At 39.8% G+C, this 22,244-nt stretch overlaps 3 protein-coding genes across 4 annotated transcripts in view; all 3 read right to left on the bottom strand.

The window, feature by feature from the left end:
- arid3a (AT rich interactive domain 3A (BRIGHT-like)) overlaps positions 1-4,870 on the bottom strand; it is a 49,383-nt gene extending 44,513 nt beyond the window's left edge. For both annotated transcript variants that reach the window (XM_052074077.1, XM_052074078.1), the window contains exon 1: positions 4,508-4,870. The gene's annotated coding sequence lies outside the window, so the exon portion shown is untranslated. The remainder of the gene's footprint in view (positions 1-4,507) is intronic.
- A 2,338-nt stretch (positions 4,871-7,208) lies between these two features.
- r3hdm4 (R3H domain containing 4) lies at positions 7,209-17,723 on the bottom strand. The gene is made up of 8 exons (XM_052074409.1): positions 17,489-17,723; positions 15,999-16,156; positions 13,791-13,915; positions 13,462-13,579; positions 12,383-12,468; positions 10,109-10,194; positions 9,557-9,612; positions 7,209-9,212 (listed from the first exon to the last, which is right to left on the bottom strand). Exons 1-8 carry the CDS (start codon positions 17,527-17,529, stop codon positions 9,109-9,111), a joined length of 774 nt encoding a protein of 257 aa, XP_051930369.1. The 5' UTR covers positions 17,530-17,723; the 3' UTR covers positions 7,209-9,108.
- A 1,414-nt stretch (positions 17,724-19,137) lies between these two features.
- Positions 19,138-22,244, bottom strand: part of abca7 (ATP-binding cassette, sub-family A (ABC1), member 7) — a 32,807-nt gene continuing 29,700 nt past the window's right edge. The window contains exon 49 of the mRNA XM_052074410.1: positions 19,138-20,875. Within this exon, the coding sequence (XP_051930370.1) occupies positions 20,495-20,875 (381 nt within the window). The 3' untranslated portion in view covers positions 19,138-20,494. The remainder of the gene's footprint in view (positions 20,876-22,244) is intronic.

Raw genomic sequence — 22,244 nt, 5'->3', positions numbered from 1 at the left:
ATAATGGAGTGAATGAACGAACAATTAGTTGTTCTTGAAGGTTGTGTGATTGTGCACTTTTGTTCCACACTTGAGACAGCATATCATATTGTTTCAAAACACACACACACATTTTGCAGATGAATCGCTCCTCTGAAAGATTTTCCAGCCGTAATAAGGAAACACGTTTTATACAGAGGAGACTGACGGCAGTAAGCAAACAAACGACTGAAGCCAGGTGGAGACTGTGCAGTTTAATTCTGGGAAATGTGTGTTGTTACTGTAATTGAAAAAATTCTCAGCGACAATGAATCGGTTCCCAAATAAGAGACCGTGGTTTACATCACCTATTCGGCATTGGCTGGGCAGGTACGAGAAAAAGCTCCTTGTCATACCAGATCGTACTTGTTTTTGCCAGACGCTCTCATTCCGGTATGGCCCCCAAAAAATATTAAGTAAAATATTACATAACGTATGCAAGGATGTTCTTGTGCAAAGTGCGCAACAAGTCTGCTCGAACCGGAGGAACGCTGATTTGATAATTTGGGCAATGTGCCAGGTCTTTCATACAATAAAATACCAACGTATCAGGTTTGACAGAGACAAGAGCATGTTGCAGGATGCGGATGCATGAGACTATCCAGGCAGACAAGTAACAAGATGGAACATGATGATGTTGCAGATCACGGTGTCATGCACGGATTGAAAACAAGCCCTACAACTGTTCTAGCAGCTCACTTGCAAAACTGCGGGGCATCCCAGAACTGCAAGGCCCTTCCTTTGCCTGCGTCACGGTCAGGGATTCCCTCGTGGCTCCAGCCCAAGTAGTGAAGTAACTTGCGCTTTTTGGCACGATAGCACAGAGGCTCCACGTGCTGCACAGGCCCTTCAGAAAAGTAGCTTTTGGCACAAGAGCAGATGAAAGGTTGCCAAGCTGCTTCTGTCTTCTTTAAGGCACGCACAAACAAACACACACTCTCACACACAATACCTGCGTGCGGCCAACTCACATTCACTGAATTACAATCCAGTCCGACACACACTGGAAGGTGATTAATGAAACATTCAGGCAAGTTTTGGCCCACACCCTAAGTCAACCTTGAAGGGATATTTGAATGCCTTGACAACATAGCAGTCCGCAAAGGCTCGCAAAGTAAAAGAGTTTGATAATAAGAGAGCAAACAGGCGTCAGACCAGTTTGTCTAGTCCGCACATGTCTTTGAGTCATTTATTCACAGACGCCAACTAAATCAGAAGCCGAATCTGCCACTCAGTCACCTCACAGAGCAACAACCTCACGTTTGCATATTACACTTGCTGCTTTCTCAAACAACCTCGGTTGAGATAAAAAAATGTGTCATGGCTGCCCCAAAGACTACTGTATACATTGAACCGAGTTGGCAAGCAACGGGGTGTAAGATTCATTCCGAAGGTGGACATGAATTGGATTCAATGCAGGACCGGTCCAAATGTGCGCTTTGAAGAAAAGAGGCCACTGGGAGCTTTTTAAATATTGAGGAGGAAGGCAACGTAAATGCACTCTTGGGAAATAAGCAACTCAAACAAGAGTGTGCAGATACACGCCACAAAGAACACAGCCGTGTAACTAATGTGAAATAACACGAATGCAGTGGTACCGTATGAAACATATTTTCCCCGTTACATCAAAACATTTGCAAAGGATAATGCCGGTTTTTACTTCATGCTGTAAGAAGGCATCCGGTCCAATGTTAAATATTAAAAGCTTTCAATGATCCAAACCAATCAATAGATTAAATCACAGACCCATTTGCGATGGTCAAAGGCTCCTTCCAGCCATTCAACCATTGCATATGGCACGTGACAAAAGTCTCATTGCCTTCTTCTCTCCTTCCATTTTCTAAACCACCCATACAGTGCAGGGAGGGCGGGCAAGCAGAAACTTCTTTACATCCACGTAGTTTTATAAAACACATGAGATTTGTTCATTTATACGGAAGCTTCAAGAATTTGCTGGTGCCAACAGGAACACAACCATATGCCAGATTGGACCAAAGAGATTAGAGTGGCAACTTCAAGGCAAGCCTCAAAGGTGATTGGACACCGGTGGGGGTGTGAGATATGTAAGATATGCACGGTGTGTACATTTGTTGGTAAATGTTTAATAGTGACAATGGTGGAGCCCCCCCCCCATTTTTTTTCCACCGCTCGTTCTGACTATTATTTGTGGCACAAACTGTATGTCTAAAATTCTACGTTTCATCATGCCTAGGATATGTCATAACAGTGTTCCTGTCAAATGAAATACACAAAATGGAAGTCAGTTACCAAATGATTACGCCATAATTGTCTTGAAAAGGGGCACCCAAGACGCAGATGATTTCGGTCATTTTCAATACAATACATCGTATGACACATTACTTGTACGTAGGGGGTCCGACAACATATTAACAGTTCACAAGGGGCACAGGAAAGGTTGGCAAATTCTGCTGGTTAAGGACTAGCATTTACAAGTACATCAGACAAGAAGGTTGTTAAGTGTTTATACATTTAAGGGCAAAGACAAATATCTACAGATGAACAGTTTCCTGTGCCCCCACCACCACTCATACTGAAAAAAGTGTCACACTACTCACAAACCAAACGCCAGCCAGTCTAACAAGTGGCTTGCTTTTAAAACTTGGATCTTTACAGTCATCTGGTCGCCAACACAGAACACAAGTCACACTTTTCCTACAATCAAATAAAATTTTTATGTAACAATACTAAAGACATGACCTTGGCCCAAAAATCTTTTCTTCAATGTTAATGTAGATATGACCCCCCCGGACCCCTCCCACACACACTCCAGAGTCAGTATCATTTAGTTTCAACGGAGCTGACATACCTATTGGAAACTTGATTGTTTTGTCAAACTTTTATGGCAAGTAAACAATAGGAGCATTGCCTAGTGGCATCCACCACAAAAAGTCATTTCTAGTTTTCCAGGTCTTCAGAAATCCTGTATCATCCATCGCACAAGCAAATGTATTGGGTGTGTCAACCCCACTGATGCAGTAAAGGGAATCTTTTTCTTCTATTATGTTGGACTTGTCGGGTGGATATTTTGACTCAACTTGTCATTAAGCTCACCCTCGAATGTATAACTGACTTTTTGAACTACTGCTTTAAACTTTACACAACCGCGACAGTTTTGGAGCACTTTTGCAAACTTGTGCACATTTTGGTGGAGAGCATTTAGATGAGATCAAACCAGGGTTCACTGACCATGAGTTTAATATTCAGGCATCATTCAGAATTGAAAGGACAGTTTGATTCTCTCCTCTTTCATCCCAAACCGCTTCAAACAACCAAGTGTATGAGGGAAAAGTGGTTAGGAATGCACGACCATCCGTGTTTTATGTTATGTTCATTATTTTACCTTGTGATCGTGTTTTATGTTGTGTGTTGTGTTTATTATTTTACTTTATGTTAACTGTTTGTTTAAGCGCTTTGTTACAGCTGCCGCTGTTGTGAAAGCGAAAGCGCCATATGAATCAGCATGTATTGTATTGTATTGTATTGTATTGTATTGACATAAAACCCAAAATGCCATCAGTGCTATTCACTTGAAACCCAATTGTGACATTACTACAGTAATTCTTGATAACTTCTGATAATTCTATCAAGAGTCAGACCCATACTAAATAATTTCTGTCCATCAAGGAAGAATAAACAGTTGTGAGCTGTGCCAAATTACTGAACTTCGGGGTTATATTTTGCTGGGTTAAAATATGTCTAGTGTTATCCTCTCATTATAGGAACACTAAAGATAAAGTATTGTCGTTGCCACATGAGCAGTCTTTTATATCAAGCAGCAGGGGGTGGGGGGATTTAGGTTACACAATTTTATGGCACACGACGTTTGTAAAAGTCAGCAACTCTCAATCGGTACGTTTTCATCCGAGCCAGCAAGCTGCCATGACAAAACTCAACGCGAAAACACCTTAATGAGCCCTTTTACCATCGAATCCGCGACAATGAGCAGTTTGTTTATCCGTTATTCAGCCTTTATTTTAACCGGATAATTCTGTTAATAATCGGATTGTTAAAACTGTTGGAGCCTAACTGTGGTTGCACACTGACAGGACAATTTAGATGTTAAAACAGGGGAATAGGGCTTGGGAAATATTTGCTGGCAATGCTTGACAATCTTGACTGAGCGTAAATAACACAGAGATGACACCTTAATCGGCGATAAGCCATGTTTCTTTGAAAATTTGAACACAGCGACACAGGTTCAAAACGTCTTTAACGCTACTTTTTTTTGCCGTGAAATAGTGCGACATTCGGCGTAGGTGGAAATCTTCATGGCGAGGTGACAAATGGCAGTGGCTCCATCCGCCGTCCAGGCGATTGATTATCGATCAAGCCGCTTGATAACGTATCGATGAAAATATACATTCAGCGAGCAAAAAGAGTCACAAACATAGCGAGGCGCACCGGAAACACACACACTACTGCACCAATATAACGGTATTAAATACGGGGAGGAAAATATTAAACTTACCACTTCGACTTCCGCTCGTTTCTTTCACTCTTTGGGACCGGAAGAAGCATTCCTGATTTTCCCTGACTCCCCTAAATGACACACAAGGGGTTAAAAAAGCCCCGCAAACAAAAAGAAGAGCGACGGCTCTCGTGTTTATCTGTTACAAGTAAACTCGTTGCATGTGACTGCATGGTATTTACGGCGACCTTCAGCTTTGGCGTGTAATTGTGTTTTCGGAGATTGGGTGTCGATGTGAGAGCCCGGATCGCGGATACACACACGCGCACATACATCCACACGCATAGACACACGTAGGCGTGTGGAATAGTCTCCGGCTTGCACACTCAGGCCATTGGTTGACAAACAGCAATCAAATGCAAATTCCTAACCTCTGAATCAGCAGGGGCCAACCCCTCAGTCATCACCCCCACCCCCTTGGAGAGAGAGAGGGGGGGGGGGGGGGAGCTATCGCTGCTAAATGCACCGGTGGCAGAAGGGGCAGTGCTCCACCTCCATATGGTCATTACTCTCACTTAGATTCATGAAAATAAATCAAGATAAACATTAAAAGTCGATTCCAGTGACGTGGGGGGCCGAGGTCTGGGGCGACGGTTCAATGTCATTTTTGGAATTATGTCTGTCTTGCACAAGTAACCAAACCGTGAGGAACATCTCTCAATATGATGCAGTGCAGCTCTGCAGCACTGCAAACTAACCACAACCACAATATAATACTGCACAGTACTGTAAACAAATATGCCTCAGTCAAATTGAACACAATCATTATCGAGGAAGAACTTTGGTAATATTGCATATAACTTATGCAAGTATACCTACTGTGTATGAACACAGATTACGTTTAATTTCACTCTTCACTATGAAAAATATTACAGTGTAAACTCTGCATATGAACATACTCTGTGGCTATTTTTTAAATCTTTAGACCCCAAGGTATGATGACACAGAAACTTCATCAGAATGACAAATCAATATTTGTTCAATAAATATTATGTCCACGATGCTTATTCTGTTTACAGTTCAAGCCAATTACTGCTAATCTTACCCTGTAACGTCCCATTTGAAATGTGCCAAGAACAGAAGAGGATTTTGAGTTTTGCACATTATTTAGGCTCTTTATTAAAATCATAGTTGGGTATAAACCGTCATTTCACATTCATTACAGATTGGGAACAAAATGCAAAACATCTCACTGTTTATCTTTTCTGTAAACAGAAACAGATTTAATGACATTTACATAAATTAAAAATAAACTGCAAACAGCTTTCAGTAAATTATACAATAATTTTGACAATCTGCCAAAAGCCAATCGGTAGACATAACTTGAGCAAGCCAGAGACTGAACTGCACTGTATTTGTTTACGGAGTAACGTATTGCAAGAGTGCGAGGTGGTTATAGTTCGCGTTTCTTCCCCAATATGTTGCGTCTGGAAACTCTGTATACGTCTGTAACATTCAAAATGTTCCATTTTGAAAAATATAAACCTTTACAACCCTATTTAGTGCATGCAGTAATTTAGTATCCAAAGTTGCAATTTACAAGGCAGACAGTAAAAAAATGACATCAATGAGATACTAATGTCATGAACAACTTGTGACTACATTGTACTCTATCAATTTCATTTTTAATGTTTGTTTGTTTTGTTTTCATATGTACAATACATTTTATAGGCATACATGTGTGTTCCATCAAATATATGTGTAAATATCTATGTCTACAGTATGGCTACTACGCACATATCGACATCCAAAAACAGCTTCGGGAGACTATTCTGTTATTCTGCAAATAAACCCGAGAAGAAAAGCTGACCAAAAACTCACAAGTTCAATGGACGCAAGACTTGCAAAGTTGCTATCAAATAAGAGGTCCAATTACAAAATGTAACTTGACCTGTTAAGATGATTTTGATTGAAATAGCATTTGATTTCCGCAAAATACAACCTCCTAATGCTGCAAATTCAACAAATGACTTTCAATTTTTCGCAATGATAAAAAATCTCGAAAACACTACTTGTGCATAATGTGGAACAGTGCATTTTAACAAGAACAATGTTTTGATTCCTTTAAAAAGTACTGTTATCATTGGGAGGTTTGTTCAAAAAGATTTAAGATGAGTCTGTGACAGTTGATTACTTGAAAATTATGCTGATGCTGAGTCGTCTTTGCATAGACTATTATAAAAACCTGAGGAAAACATCATTTTCATAATAATTTGGAACACGGCGTAGTGCAGTTTTGACTCACTCGTAACATGTAGTTGACAAAAAGCGTATGGGTATATAGGCCATATAGATATTAAATTGTTTGAGCTTTTATAAATCAATTCAGTAGAATAGTAGAGCAACTGTGTCTTACATGTAACGTGTGGGGCAAGTCTGGTGGTACGAATAGGGTCCAGTAGGCTACTCATGCATCACCCATACTTTCTCGTTGGGCATACTCGTGTTGTACTGCAGCATACAAGTTAATTAATAATGTTTGTTTACTAGTTGGCCCGAAGTGGCACTATTAGTGAAAATAAAAACAACACTACTGATAAGTTTTAAATAAGTGTTCAAACGTATTTCCACAAGGACGAAGTAGCCCGTTTCGTGATTCTATATACTCTAGTGACGCCTAGTGGACAAAGTAAAAATAACCGCCCGCCGGAGATTCATTCCCATATAAGGTAAAACGACTGTGCGACAGATCAGAGAATGGTGCACTTGAAGTATGTTTATTTAACATCAAATCAGACATGGCTTTCAGCTTTCTCATGCACATTGTTAAAAGACAAAAAGACAACGTTGCAATAGTAACAGTGGCAACGATAGTTATAACAAGCACCATAGCACATACAAATATGTACACAATCTTGTGTGTAAACTGATGACACTAAAAGGCTGCTCTAGTCTAAATGTTGGCACACAATTAGTATTTACAGTATGACTGATTGAATATTATGGCAAATAAAGATGCATCCATGATCATCTTGAAGAGTGAGTGTTGTACAGAAAGAGTGAAATTGCAACATGACATTCAGTGACAAAAACCGCACAAGCCTGAGAAATTAGATTTCATACAAACTTTGGTTGTTGGCAACAAAGACCAACAGCTCAAGCTTTGTTCAAAGAAGACACGATGAATGTGCGACTTCATTTCTTACAAATAACCTGTATGTGTTACGAATGTCTAGTAGAGTACAAAATGCAGAAATAGCTTTTGCTTTCCTAAGGCAGAAGTGCTTTTTCAAATTCTATGCTCTTCAGAAATTATCATGTTAATTTTGTATGAAGAAGAAGAAGTTTCATGTACATTCAGGACACCGTTGAAACAAGTACTTTTTGTATGTTACCAAGAGCCTTCAAAAGTCATTTGCATCTGCAAATAATGGCGCTAGACGCCCAGGCTAAACGTACATAACACATAGGGCGTCCCTGCATGGACAATAAACTGTGCAAGGCATTATCCGAAACTCAGACATTTTGATGCAGCTCAACTGAAACATTAATACTAATGCATGTGATAAATGAAACAATCTGGAGAACTGCAAACAAGTTAACGCTGAACAGAATTTTCTCCAATTTCAAGTAACTATATCTTCCCAGGTATTTATGTACCTGTTCAATGTATTGATACACAGATTACAGATATGCACAACTTTTTTTGTTTTTTTATAAAGTTGGTCCACCCAAGTTACAGACACTTCATTACCTACAACATGAGTGCAACATTTCCATGATCAATATTCATGCACTAACTACAGTACTTTAATCCTACTTGCTAGTCATTCAAGCACCTTTAAATTTCACCGCCACGCAACAGATTTTTTTTTTTAATTTTACATTATCATGATAATATCGGGTCACTGTTCACATTTAGAATTTTTTTTTCAATTAAAATATATGACTGGTCATGATCAAGCATGACAAGGTCTCAAAAGTATTTACCACTGTGTACATAATTCCCAAGTAAATGCACAAAGGTAGAGATAATATTATTATTAAATCATGGTTGACCAAAATGTATCCAACTAGGTGTCATTTGGATTTTTTCATGTATCTCATTACCCAAGTAGAGTAATTAGTGTAATTTTTATACCAACAAGTTAAATAATAACCTTTAAAAAAAGTAATGTGTCAAATATGAATATGGAAACTGCACAAAGTCCTGTTATGTACACAACAGAATGTGAACAGGCTCCAAATAAAAATATGATCTGATTTCGGCATGTCAAGAAAATGGTGCGTTGGCAACAGATGAACTGTAGTTTTGTCGAGGGGCAAAATATTCACATCACAAATAACTTCCCTTTCAGACACAGGAGGTGCATTGTACTTAATTACGGCAGGAAATAATGATTTCGCATCCTAACTGCTATATATCATGTTAAGTGATGAGGTGGAAGATTTTGTATATTCATAGACTGACATTTTGAAGTTACTCAACAGGCCAGTCAGTAGCCCAAAGTTATCTTTCTAAACAGGCTGAGCCTTGCAGATGGTACCGTTGTGCAGACATTTTTCTGACCTGGGTCAGCCTCGCAGAGGGTATTGTTGCACAGACGTTTTGCAGGGCTCCTGCTTCCTTTAAGGCCAGGCTGGTGAGTGAGGGCCTCTTCTTAGCACCTTTGGTCCAAATAGGCCGACAGCAGAAGTGTGGGAGGCAGGAAGTCCTCCTGTTTGTTCACCACTTCAGTCTGACGAGACCCATTCAAGTCACTGCCTGAGAGACCAACAGGGAAAACATGCTTTAGGGTTCATTGTTCTTGTCCATATGGAAACGTATCTTTAGTCTGTTTGTGAACATGATTGCTTTTTGTAGTGTTTCATCACGGTGTTGTTTTGTTGTTGAGCAGTTTTGTATTTGTGCCAAACATGCCATTTGGAATCATGCCCCCCCACCCCAAAAGAAGGTTCCATATGTTTCAACTAAGGGTTTGAAACAAGAAAGATTTATCTTGCTCTCATTTTTTCTTTTTTAATATCACAAAAATCTAACATTCGAACTGTGGGGGTGTAGACTTTTTATATCCACTGTCGGGTGAAAGATTATGAAGTCCCACTCACTTGAGGAGACGAGGTCCATGTACTGGCAGACCGCATGGAGCAGCAGCCTTTCAAAGCTGAGCCACAAACAAGAACATCCACATCTTGGGTGAATCGTTTGTACGGCCAAGCAATCAACTGCAATCTGATGTGATTTGAGCAGCGCACACTCACACACACACTAGTTGCAGAGACCTCACTTAAATAAACAGCAAGGTTTTGTAATCCCTAAAGTGCACACTACTATAAATCCACAAGTTCACAAAAACAGGCTTTTCCATACAAAAAAAGACATTTACAATATACAATACAATGCTTCTTTATGTATGTCACACTTAAAGACCACTAATAATGTTGCCAATTTGGAAATTAGCTGAAATTTTAACAAGACACGAAAAATATTGACTCAGATCACAAGCTTACATTCAAGTTTAACGTTTTTTCTGACTTATTTTCAGGGTGAAAAAATGTTGTTCATTAGCAACGAAAAATAATTTTATAGAATAGAATATGTTCACACGCGCACACACAGATTGAAAAAAACCCACAGCAAAAGATAATAGAAATAGATACCTGGTGGAGAGGTTGGTTGTGTAAACTGAATGAGGTTGAGTGAGAAAGAAGCTCAGAAGGTTTTCTTCAAGCACTTCCAGCTTTCCCTGTGAGGGGAACGTAAAAAACAAGGAAAGATGAGAGGAGAAGCAACAGACTGTCTTTGTTCCCGTTCAAATACTAAAATACTTTTTTCAGAGCAGCAGGCTCTATGTTAGTTATTGACTCCCATGAAAGCACATTCACATTACAAGTCTGTACTTTTGGAGCTTGGTCTCATACCATGCTCGAGCACCTGTTTGATCAAAATGGCTGAATTTAGGACATTTGATTTGAATGTTTAATATTTAACCTTGAGTAAGACGTCAACGCAACTATGAAAAAAGTCAAAATAAACCAGTCAGCATAAAGATGAAGTACAGTAAACGCATTTTCATGGCTGAAAAACGTTTCGCGATCTAAATATTCCCTATCTGTCAATGTTGGTAACTAACTTTTATGATATTTAACCCTTTCCATCCACAAATAATAAGATTAAGGATTTTTTTTGTGTGACTGTCATGCTTGTACGTCGTGTGATTTAAAAAAATGTTTTAATACAGTAAAGACTCTCTAGTACGGACTCGTGTTTGTCCTGATAACAGAAATTTCTCATTTGGGAAATGAGGATGGTACATGTCCTTTATGAACCTGCAAGTATTTTTACAAAATGCACGTGTAATGCATTTTGTCACACAATCAATAAAATACAAAAATATACTGTCCAAAAACTGTTTATATAACAAAAACTGCAATCCAGGTGTATCCCAAAAAATCACAACAGTAAAATACGTACAGTATTGGTTTTTTTTGTCTTGGGAAAAAAATTGTATTTTGGATGTATTCTTTGTTTTATGACAATGTTTGCCTGCGTGTCATACAGTTTTCTTGCTAGTTGCAAGTAACTGTCCCGTTGATCACCGATGTCTGGTAATTCTTGTTCATCCTGTAGGATTTGTGTTGTCATTTGCATTACTTCCTTGCTGGATGGTGGCTTGTCATCAGGAGTTGAATCGATGCCTTGTTTTTTAAAGTTTCGTAGATATGCATCTTTCCGACTCCAAGTGTCTGCTGGATGTTTTTAACTTTGTGTCCAGCCTGCTCAAACGGATGCATTTCACTTGCTCCGCTCCAGTCATTACACTTCTTGTACGTTTCGATGACATGATCTACACGACGTAAGTGAATAAAGTTAAAATCATTCACAATTACTGTAAAACGCACGGCAATAAAAACTCACTTCCACATCGTCGTTTAGAATCTGATGATCGAAAAACGCGAAGTGAAAACTTGTCTCAGCGTTGTCATTTCCGTTGCATCGGGTGGGCGTTGCGTGTATTTAAGATTTCGCGGCATTACGCCTCCATCCAGGTTACGGGTAGTGGAATTTCCGCTTACGCAAGTTCCGGTAACACGTAATATCGTAGTCAAAATGTTAATGCATAGGTTTTTATTACGGGTGAAGGATAGTCCTTTTCATAGAATTCCGGGGATGGGAATATTTACTGTACACGCTAATTATCCATTCATCCATTTTCCGATCCGCTTTATCCTCACAAGGGTCGCGAGGCGTGCTGGAACTTATCCCAGTCGTCTTAGGGCAGTAGGCGGGGGACACCCTGAACCGGTTGCCAGCCAATCGCAGGGCACACAGAGACGAACCATCCACACTCACGCTCACACCTCGGGACAATTTAGAGTGTTCAATCAGCCTGCCATGCATGTTTTCGGAACGTGGGAGGAAACCGGAGCACCCAGAGAAAACCCACGCAGGCCCGGGAAGAACATACAAACTCCACTCAGGGATTGAACCGACGACCTCTGCACTGTGAAGTCGACGTGCTAACCACCGGGCCACCCAGGTGTCAAGCAAAAAAAGACCAAAATGGTCGGACGAATATGTACCAGATGGATTCCCATGCATCACGGAGCGTGATGGGACTCAGCATCCTATCTGCATGATTTGTCATGCCAAGTTGAGCAACTCGAGTCTCGCAGTGGCAAAACTGAAGGAACACTTCTTGAATCAGATTTTTCTTTTCACTAAGGGTTCAGGGAATGTGCACATGAATTGGTTGGCTTCGGTACCTCTAACAAGGTTAAGCACCACTGGAATAAGCAGTGGTCGCCATAAAAGTTGCTATGAGGAATTTGAGCTTTGGTCACTTTTTAAACACGAGCATCTTATTGTTCACAGCGGTAAGAGAAAGGATGGAAATGAACTTGGGAGAAATACTTTTCAAAGAGCACACTCACCACAGGGATTTGTTTTCGTCGAAGAGTTGCTCGCAGTCTCCGGTCGATTCTCTGGAAACATTCCTGAGCTGTGAAGGCGGGATTTACTGCGCAAAGACAAAGAATTAGTCTTTCAAACACAGCCATCAACACTGAATCAATTAGTGAGTGGTTATTTGACATCAACATTTTGTTTTACTTGATGACCATAAACTTTCTTCAAGCATTTTCATATTTTGATGAATATAAACTCATAAAAGTCCGTTTTCAAGCAGTTTATTATTTAGTTGACTTTGTACTCATAAGTTTTTGTTTTTTTGAACTCATCGACCAGCAGACTGGCTCCGTCACAACTGCACACTTGAAAATGGCATGCCATCAGGAACGGCCATGTTTGAGAATTGCGCATATCAGTCAAGGGCACTGCTTCGGTCAGACTCAACAGAGTTGGAGGGATTACTGAAGCAGGGCTACGTTCAAATCTTTCATTGTTATGTTTGAACAGTGTGCCTATTGTTGTTGTCTATTTTACTCGCAATAGTATCTTATGCAGTACACAAATGCTGTATTCCAAGTTGTTGTTTTTTTGGGGGTGGAGGGTGAAAATCTGTACGGCAATTCACAAGTGGATGGATTGAAAAATCTGCTTTATTCCTCCTCCAACCACTTTAAAACCAATGTGCTTCATAGGGCAGAAAACTGAGATGAAGATTTCACATTTGGCGATATGAGACAAAGCATGGCAATTTAGAAGAAACGTTTCTTTACCCTGGAGAACCCGTGGGGTCAAATTTGGCCCCTATAAATTCTGTTACTCAAATGTTACCCTTAAATTCCAAAGGGTCAAATCTGGCCTTAATCCTAAATTCAGATTAAAGCATTAAATATTTGGAAAAAAACATATATTTTGGTGTTCAGTGATCATGTAGCAGTCATTTATTATTTTATTGGGTTCTCCAGAGTTAAAAATAAAGAGATATATAAATGCAAAGAAATCATTGCATCAAGCTGCAAGAAATATTCTTATTATATCGATGACACGTCAACGATAAACTCAAGCGCCAAAAGAAACCTTGAAGGTGACCGTGAATGTGAATTACCATTCATCTGATCTTTAAGGAGACAACTGGCAAGTTTCTTCTTGGCCATGCCCTGCTCCAGCAGGGACAAAAGTCTCTCTTGTTCTTCTCCGGAGCAATTCATGAAGTCACTCCATGGCTGATAGAACAAGAAGTGGGTTTACAAATTTGACACAAACTCATCTGATCCAGCAGCAGAAGGTGGAAAACCCATTCGACACAATCCAACAGGTTAGCAAAGTAAAATTGAGCTGAGAAGCACACAGACCACAATTCAGAGTCTGAGAGGAAGTTACAATCCTCACAGTTCTATAATGTCATGAAAAGATGTACAACATTTGTGTACCAACCTCAATGTAGTCGTCATTGGTCCATGCCTCCGTGAAGATAGACGGGATTGCCGGACTACTGCAAACTTCCAGTTCATCTTTGGGACACTCGTCGTCTCTCTCAAGAAGATTGGCTAGATAACGTGCTTTAAGAAAAAAAAAAAATTAAAGATGGACAGAGTTGAAATGTAGACAATAATTACAGCTTGTTCACAATCAATAAATCTTCAATTTATCGTATGGTACTCAAACCCTGAAATTTTGCCATCAAATGGATAAACACCATGGGCCATTTTTATCCTAATCACGCCCCTTTTTGGGGTCAGGGGGGAACCACTTTTTCTGTGTTAAAGCAAATGTGATCAATGAGGGTTTTTTTTGTCTGATTTTGTAATTTCCAACTACAGCTCTTGTTTGATATCAATTATTAACTGCTTACATAAAATTGTACCTTGTGACTCCAACTTTTATTTGCTACACTTTAACTGAATCATTTTTAAGTCGTTTTTGTCTTCCTGGGTTTTAGCACGGTGTTAATGTTCAAACAGTACATGACGCTAAAATGTCAAACTGCAATACTGAAATTTTTTTTGTAATAAAATCTCTGTCCCATTTTTTGAATAAAACTTGGGCCTAGTAAACTAGTTTAATTTCAAGTTGATCATTATGGTCGTAATTGGAAAAACAAAGGACCTGCTGAGGTCAAAGTTGATGCAAAAGGTTACAACAGCACTCTACTGGAAACAAATGATGCAATTGTCATTTACAGTTATTCAATTGCTTTGGTACATTTCTCATGACCAGAATTAATTACAAATACTTGTTCAACCATCCATCCATCTTCTAATCCACTTATCCTCACAAGGGCCACGGGGGGTGCTGTAGCCTATCAATGCTTTCTTTGGGCAGTAGGTAGGTTACGCCCTGAACTGGTTGCCAGCCAATCGCAGGGCACACATAGACAAACAACCATTCACACTCAGTCACACCTCTGGACAATTTTGAGTGTTCCTCTAACCCAGGGGTGTCCAAACTTTTTGCCAAGGGGGCCAGATTTTATGTGGTAAAATGTCGGGGGGCCGACCTTGGCTGACATTCTTTACATTGAACAACAATATTGTTCAACAAATTTTAGTAAGCCAGTCTGTTTCACATTTCCATTTTTATTTTAATTTCAACAATCTTAAGAATTTCTTTTGGTTCATTTGAAACAGGAATTTGAAATATGACATATCAGTCAATATAAACACGGAGTGATGTCTTGTTAACTCGTGAGTGATGCCCTCTAGTGTCTAAATGCTATTACTCATTTAGCCACTAGAGGGAAGCAGTACTCTGTGAAACATCACTCCCCAGTCTACGAGACCTCAGTCAATGCAACATGTGTTCCATTGCGCCCAACCTGCGGGCCAGACGGCACTGATTTTATGACAGGGGCCGAGGGCCGGATGAAATTCGACCGCGGGCCGGATCTGGCCCGCGGGCCGGACTTTGGACGTGCCTGCTCTAACCTGTCATGCATGTTTTTTGAATGTAGGAGGAAATCTGAGTACCCGGAGAAAACCCATGCAGGCAAGGTGGGAGGAGGTGGTGGGGCTGAGTAGTTGTTCAACCGTCACTTCATTGTATCACTTGTGCACATAAAAAAAACTGTTTCTCATTCATTTAGGGGTGCAAATGTTTTGTCAAATGTAATTACATTGGTTCTCTGTTGACCCGTCTCACACCCCACAACAATTTGTCATTAGTTAAGCACATAAGTCTTGACATGAAAAGCGGCTGAACAAGTTTATCAAGCATACGAGATATGACTATACATTTACATTCGACTTTTTCCCCTCCAGGTGAATCTTCCTTTCTCTCTGATGGGCAAATATGCGAAGCATTGAATAAACGCATTATCAACTAATTTTCTGAAACAGCTCATTACGACAAGGTATTTGTGATGTGTGTGATGCCCGCGAGCCTTGTGAGGATTAAGGGCAATGAACAAACTCAAAGATTAGTAAATCAAACAAGGCATTAGGGTAAAGTAATCTATTTGTCCATTAGTTTGCTAAGGACATTTTAATGACTGTTTACTGTATTTCTTGAGGTCTTTGCTCTAATAAGATAAGATATCCTTTTTGTCCCACACTGGGGAAATTTACAATAGTACAATAGTAATAAGTGCAAGTCGAGTTAAATTGGGCTTTTTAGCATCACGTGTGGTGTCAGTGTGGAGCTTACTGTTTTCCTGTCGGCGCAGACTCTTTTTGCCTTTGGCTCGTGGTGTGAGGTCAGAGTTGCGGATGGCTTGGTTGATATAGAACTGTTTCTTTTTGCTGGGACACGCTCGCCTGGCTGGAGAGTTTGGCAGAGAGGTGCATTTACGCTCCTCAATCAGGCTGCCAACACAATAAAAACATCTTTGATTATGAAGGGGAAACAAAAATCAATGTTTATGACATTCATGTTGTGCTGCGACACACACTTAACTTTGGGTTTTGATTACTTCCCCAGTCAACAACGATAAGTGTTCAAAAGACATCATAGAGGTTCTGCATGAGCGTTGAAATGTCATTGATTGGTTGTTTTTTTGTTTTTTTTAAAGAGGTCTACTTCTAGTAAAATGGTGATCGGTACAGAGCAAAATGAGAGGAATAGTTCATATATTAGTTGTTTTATGCCTTAGTGATTTAGTCTCTCGACACAGTTTTTTAATGTACAATCCTTTGTTTCAGCTACTGTTTTTTTAAGTGCTCCATCAATTAAAAAAGAAAATTAATTAAGTCAAAGTTGAATTGAGTTTCACCGGCACCAGCCAAGGCAGTTGGACTATTCTTTTTGTTAAAATTGTTGAACATTAAAATTTATTGAGAAATACATGTATATTACAAAAGGGACATATTTGCAAAAAGACGGACTTTGTATTTTAACTGTGGAAAAAAATTATTTCTGTCATAGTTGATGCGAATTGAAGCTGGGGAAAAACAGGGGCGGGGTCTGAAAATCAGCTTTAAAAAATTCCTAGACTGAATTTTAATCGTCCAGTTTTACTTGTATTATTGCTAAGTCATTAAAATGATATAGACACACTATCTAGTCATTTCCAATGGAAGACCTGTACGTATACTTCTTTCACAAAAACAAATGGGCTGAGTTTTGATCGACAGATGGGTTAGGTTACAAAATTGTCTTTTATTGTGGTGCAGCTCATTTTTGGTCAAGTAAATTACAAATAACGGGGGGGGGTGTTAGGTAGGTGTCAATCAAAGATGAGTTTTATTATGATTTTAAGGGCAGATTATTATCATCGGTTTACAATTGTAGATCTTGCATCGGATCGTATTTGCGTTTCCAGGTGTACCCAATGAAGTGTCCAGCGAATGTAGGTCAGTAGTACTGCAGCGGCTGATGCAATGTTTATCGTTTGGGCCTAAAACCCAACATACATGCATATATATTTTTATTTGTTTCATTTTATATGAAGTGTTTTAATTAAAAAAACATGTAAACCTTAACGTAGATTTACTTCTCACTGTTTAACGCTTCAAGGCAGCATGCTCTAAACAATCACACGGGAACTCCATTATTAACAATAATTTAGATCTATTGAGTGGACACAATAAGCGAAACAGTGCAGCTCATACTCTGTACAGTCGCGAACAGGAACAAACGTCCATTTAAAAGGACGTTAGCGGAATGGCTCATGAGCGAGACACGTCATTTTCACTCACATATAATCCTGATCTTCATTGTGTTTTGTCAAAAAGACCATCTTATGACGAAGGGCCTATTTCAGGTATTTTAACAAAGCTGGCCAAATAAACGTGACTATATTATGTGGTCCAAACAAAGGTTAAACAGTGGCCAGAAGTTAGAAGTGGTGCGAAAGCTCAAATGTTAGCAGGTGCTAACTTGGCTTGGACTGAAGGCACCAACAACAAAAATAACTAGCCCGTCCCGCCCTCTACAGAGATCGAAGACGAGAAGTAGCTCACTCCAGTCACAGATTTGGGGTCCGAACATCAACTTTGAATAATTATATTTAGCAATAGTTATTTTGTCAATAACTAAGCATCTCAATTAAATTTGTAGTTATTTTTAGAATTTATCCATCCATTAATGTTCTGCACCACTTAATTTCATTGTCGAGTCCAGGGTTAGGGAGATCTAAAACAGGCAGGATATGGCTCTCGAGGAACCGGAGTTCCCTATCCCTGGTTTAGTCCATGCATCCAGTTTTTTTTCAATTCTTATCCTGAAGAGGTTCGCGAGCCCGTTGGAGCCTTTCCCAGCCGTCTTTGGGCAGCAGGTGGGATACACCCTGAACTGGTTGCCAGCCAATTGTAGGCATGGATATTTAATGGAACACACTAAATTGTCTCTCGGTTTGAGTGCGAGTGGCGATACTTGTTCATCTAAGTGTGCCCTGCGATTGGTTGGCAACCAGTTCAGGGTGTACCCCACCTACTGCCCTAAACAGCTGGGATAGACTCCAGGACACCACAGACCCTTGTGTGGTGGTGGTGGGGGTAAGTGCTTAGAAACACAAAGCTGATGCATATCGGCTTTGTGTGTCAAGTAGGCACAGACTTTACATGAAGTCAATGTGAGTAAATTGAGACACAATCGTAATTATTACAGTGTCTTTATTTTTTATATTGTTATCTTTTTTCTTGTGGTATGCAGTTTCTCGAATGCAAATATGCCCCATGGCTCAATAGAGATTGGGAAACAGTATAAGGGAGCAATGCACAGAAGGGGGTCACACAGGTCACTGCTGTTGTAACAATTAGAAAGTGGGAAATTGAGCAGTGTGCTGCAGACAATGTCTCACAATCATCAAAGTGTTGTAAGCAGTGTTGTCTTTTTATAGATTTTACCCCCCCCCCACCCCCCCAAAATAAAACATATTCAGAGCAGAGATTATATATTTTTTGTATTTTCAATTACCGGTAATTGACCAGTCAGGTTTCTTAGTATTGTTTTGCTGGACTTTTTTTTTTTTTAAACATTCACTTCAAATGTTCTTTTCTTCTCATCCATATGCTCCTTTGCCAGGGTGTGGTGCCATTTGGGCAGGGCCCCAGGCATCCACCCTTGAGGGGAGGGGGGGGGGCTACAAATGCTTTCCTCACACATTCCAAAAACATGGATGGATGGATGGGATTGCTTTGGTCCGTAACATGTCATAAAATTGTTAAAAACGACCGTCGAAGATATTTCTCGACAACTAAGTAGCCTAATAGTTATAGGCCACAATAATAGTGGAAAAAGTGATAAAGAAAATGGTGTACTGTATGAACACCGGTGTGTAGACATTTTATATCTAGGTTACAAAATTGAACAGTATGTAAAATATGTAGCCTTGGCTCAATAAAAGTTGGGGAACATTGCTCTTTATACTCAACCAAAATTCTACTGAATTGTGAGCAATATGACTTTCAAGTGAAACCCAATTTTAACACATTTCAAAAAACATGTACGTAGTCTGTCTGGTAAACATTCACATTGGACATACACAGTACACATATTCTATGGCCATCGTGCAGGTGAGCCAACATTCAGTTTCAAGTGTAACAGCTTCGAAGTACATTCAATAATAGTCAAGCTTTTCACACCAGAATCAGATATTTATTGAACAAGTTTTGTTCATTTTAACTCATTTAGTCCATTTGTGTCTTTGAAATACAATATAGCGACAATCACCAAATCATATGCTTTCGGATCAAATGGGTTTCAATTTGCCGCAGGAAGCTCCAGAATAACATCACAGAGCAATCAATACTGTATGTGCCTTGGACAGTCAAGTCACCTCAGATTTATTTAGTTGCAAAAAAAAATCTAAACACAGATAAAAATATATTATTTGTGATTGTTATGTTGAGTATTTGTCATTCACTCTCGACTTTAACACTGAATTAATTTGGGTGTTACAGCAGATTTCCATGCAAAAAAAAAAAACCTTCAATTTGCTACTTTCAGTCACGTGCAGATAGGACTTATGTACTTAATAATTGTCCTAACTTGTCTTTAAACCAGGTTTTCAGAGCTGTTCAAAATGGTAGAATTCACAATTAAGAATCACAATAAACAAAAATAACAGGTGAATTGAAATCATGTAATGTCCTTTAAAAAAATGTTTTCACAATAACATACATAAGACATGAGCAAGATAATGAAAATGGTTTCAAAATGATCTAGAGACGAACAGCCTGGTCACTTTTTTTTTTTTTTTTTTGCATTTCAAGTGAAAAATAAGAGATTGCAAAGAGGAACACCTCTTTTGATTATCAACTGTCATGCAAATGTAACTATAATTGAGCACCATGGCTCAAGTAGTTGAATGTTTGTCTCCCAACCCAAAGGTTGTGCATCAATCCTCAACCCCTGTGACCATATCGAAGTGTCCTTGAGCAAGACACCGAACCCTAATTTGCTCCCAGCGGACATGGCGGCAGCCTCCCACTGGCGTGTGAATGAGGCTTGTAAAGCCCTTTTTAAATCTAAGTGAAGTTTCCTAGGGTACATAAAGACTAAGAGCATGTGGAAAAGGCACAGAAACCATTTTGGGAGGCATCATGTCAAACATAACATTTAAGAGTCCCTTTTCACTTTCGCAACGTTATGTTGACACTGTTAGTCGGTGACCTTTCCATGCTGGGAAGAGTTTAACCAGATGGAAGCCATGTTCCAAGTGAACATAAACAGCATGTTTGCAGTTTGCCCATACTCCTTTGTCACAGGGATGTGTCGTCTGTGCTCATGCCAACTCCAAAGACAGACGAATTCTGATTCTGATTTTTGCTGCTCCGTTTTGACCTTGTAGATTGACAGCCCTCTTCCTCTGTGCCAATGGTATTACCACTGAAGCTGCTGCAGCGCCTGCTTTTTCTACATTTCTTCTTTGGCTGAGATTTGAAGGTTTTAATTTCCCTCTTGCTTCTTTTGTCACAAGCGGAGGTCCTTTGCTGCAGCGAGATTGGCGTCTTGTGCGGGATGCCTGTGGAATATATCTGAAATCGGCGGGTGGACAGGTTGCTCTGTACGGTCCCATTGTCAATGTTCATGTTTGAGGGCTGATCATCATCAGTCTGCTCCTTAGCAAAGTTGACAAAGACCTAGGCCACAGAGAATATGTTCATTGTGGTTTAGTTACATTTCAAAGGATGGGTTCAAACAGGAATGAGTAAACATAGCCACAAGGTAGTGCTCAAGCGCCTACCCTTTCACCTCGGTTGAGAAGTGTCTTTTTTTAATGCAGTTTGGTGCAAATTTAAGCAACCGAGAAGGCTCAAAGTTTCCTAAATACATGCAAAATACAGGGTATGGAGGGTGGGGTAATTCTTAAGCAATAGTTGTTAAAAATGCTTGCTACGCTTTTCCCACCATGTGTTGTAGAAAAGAAATCTGATATGAAAGCTGTGCCTGGTTGCTACTTACTGATGTTAAAGTGTCATGTTTAATGGAGAGAGCGGGACAGAAATACAGACACAGACAGCTGTGTCACAGCATAGAATTTTAAGAAAACTTTGTATGTAAGACTAATTCACTAGTTTTATTTCATTGCAAGTATTATGATGTTGACGCAAAAAAAAAAACATGGCCACTAGCACATTTCCAGTAGGACGTCAATATATATATATATATATATATGTAATACAGCATCCTTGCCAAAATTGTTTGTGTCAGAAAAGGGATGTTCACTAAAACTTTAAACTGCAAATACAGTGATTCCTCGCTATTACGCGGTTCGTTTATCGAGGCTTCAGTGCATCGCGGATTTTTTAAAACATATTCATAATTTTTTTTAAAATCATATATATGTTAATTGGTAGCTACTTCACGGATTTTCATTTATCGCGGGTGGTTTTGGTCCCCCATTAACCGCGATAAACGAGGGATTACTTTATCTACTTTTACAGTAACACTCAATTATGGAAAACGTCCCGCTATCAAGGTATCAGCTGTGGCTAATGTTGGTTTGTCTAGAGAGCTAATGCTAGCTTAGTATTGCTGGAGCTGCTATTGGACTAAAGTTGGAAGTACGCATTTTCATAATCGCATGCCATTGTAAATGGCCATGATTGAGATTCACATTCGTGCATGTTAGAGTGGGGGATAGCTTCGGTCAGAGAACCAAAGGGGAGGGCCGGGGGATGCGGATTAGGCTAAATTTAAATCTTGCTAATTAACACAGCAAATTCTACAATATTGTTGTTGTTAAATGCAGCAGTGCTAAACTGCACTGCATCATACGGAGTCTCATACATTGGGAAAAAGAATTGAAAAAATGATTAGGAATGCCGCCAGCTATGAGTGCCAATAAAACCGGCCTCAACTTCTCCTCCACATCGAGAGCAGCCAGATGAAGTGGCTTGGGGATCTGATTCGGATGCCTCCTGAACGCCTCCCTGGTGAGGTGTTCCGGGCATGTCCCACCGGGAGGAGACCCAGAGGACGACCCAGGACACGCTGGGGAGACTATGT

This window comes from Hippocampus zosterae, chromosome 8 (genome assembly GCF_025434085.1).
Source record: "Hippocampus zosterae strain Florida chromosome 8, ASM2543408v3, whole genome shotgun sequence".
Classification (NCBI taxonomy): Eukaryota; Metazoa; Chordata; class Actinopteri; order Syngnathiformes; family Syngnathidae; genus Hippocampus; species Hippocampus zosterae.
The sequence above is the reverse complement of the archived record's forward strand: the minus strand, read 5'-3'. Positions and strand labels throughout refer to the sequence as shown.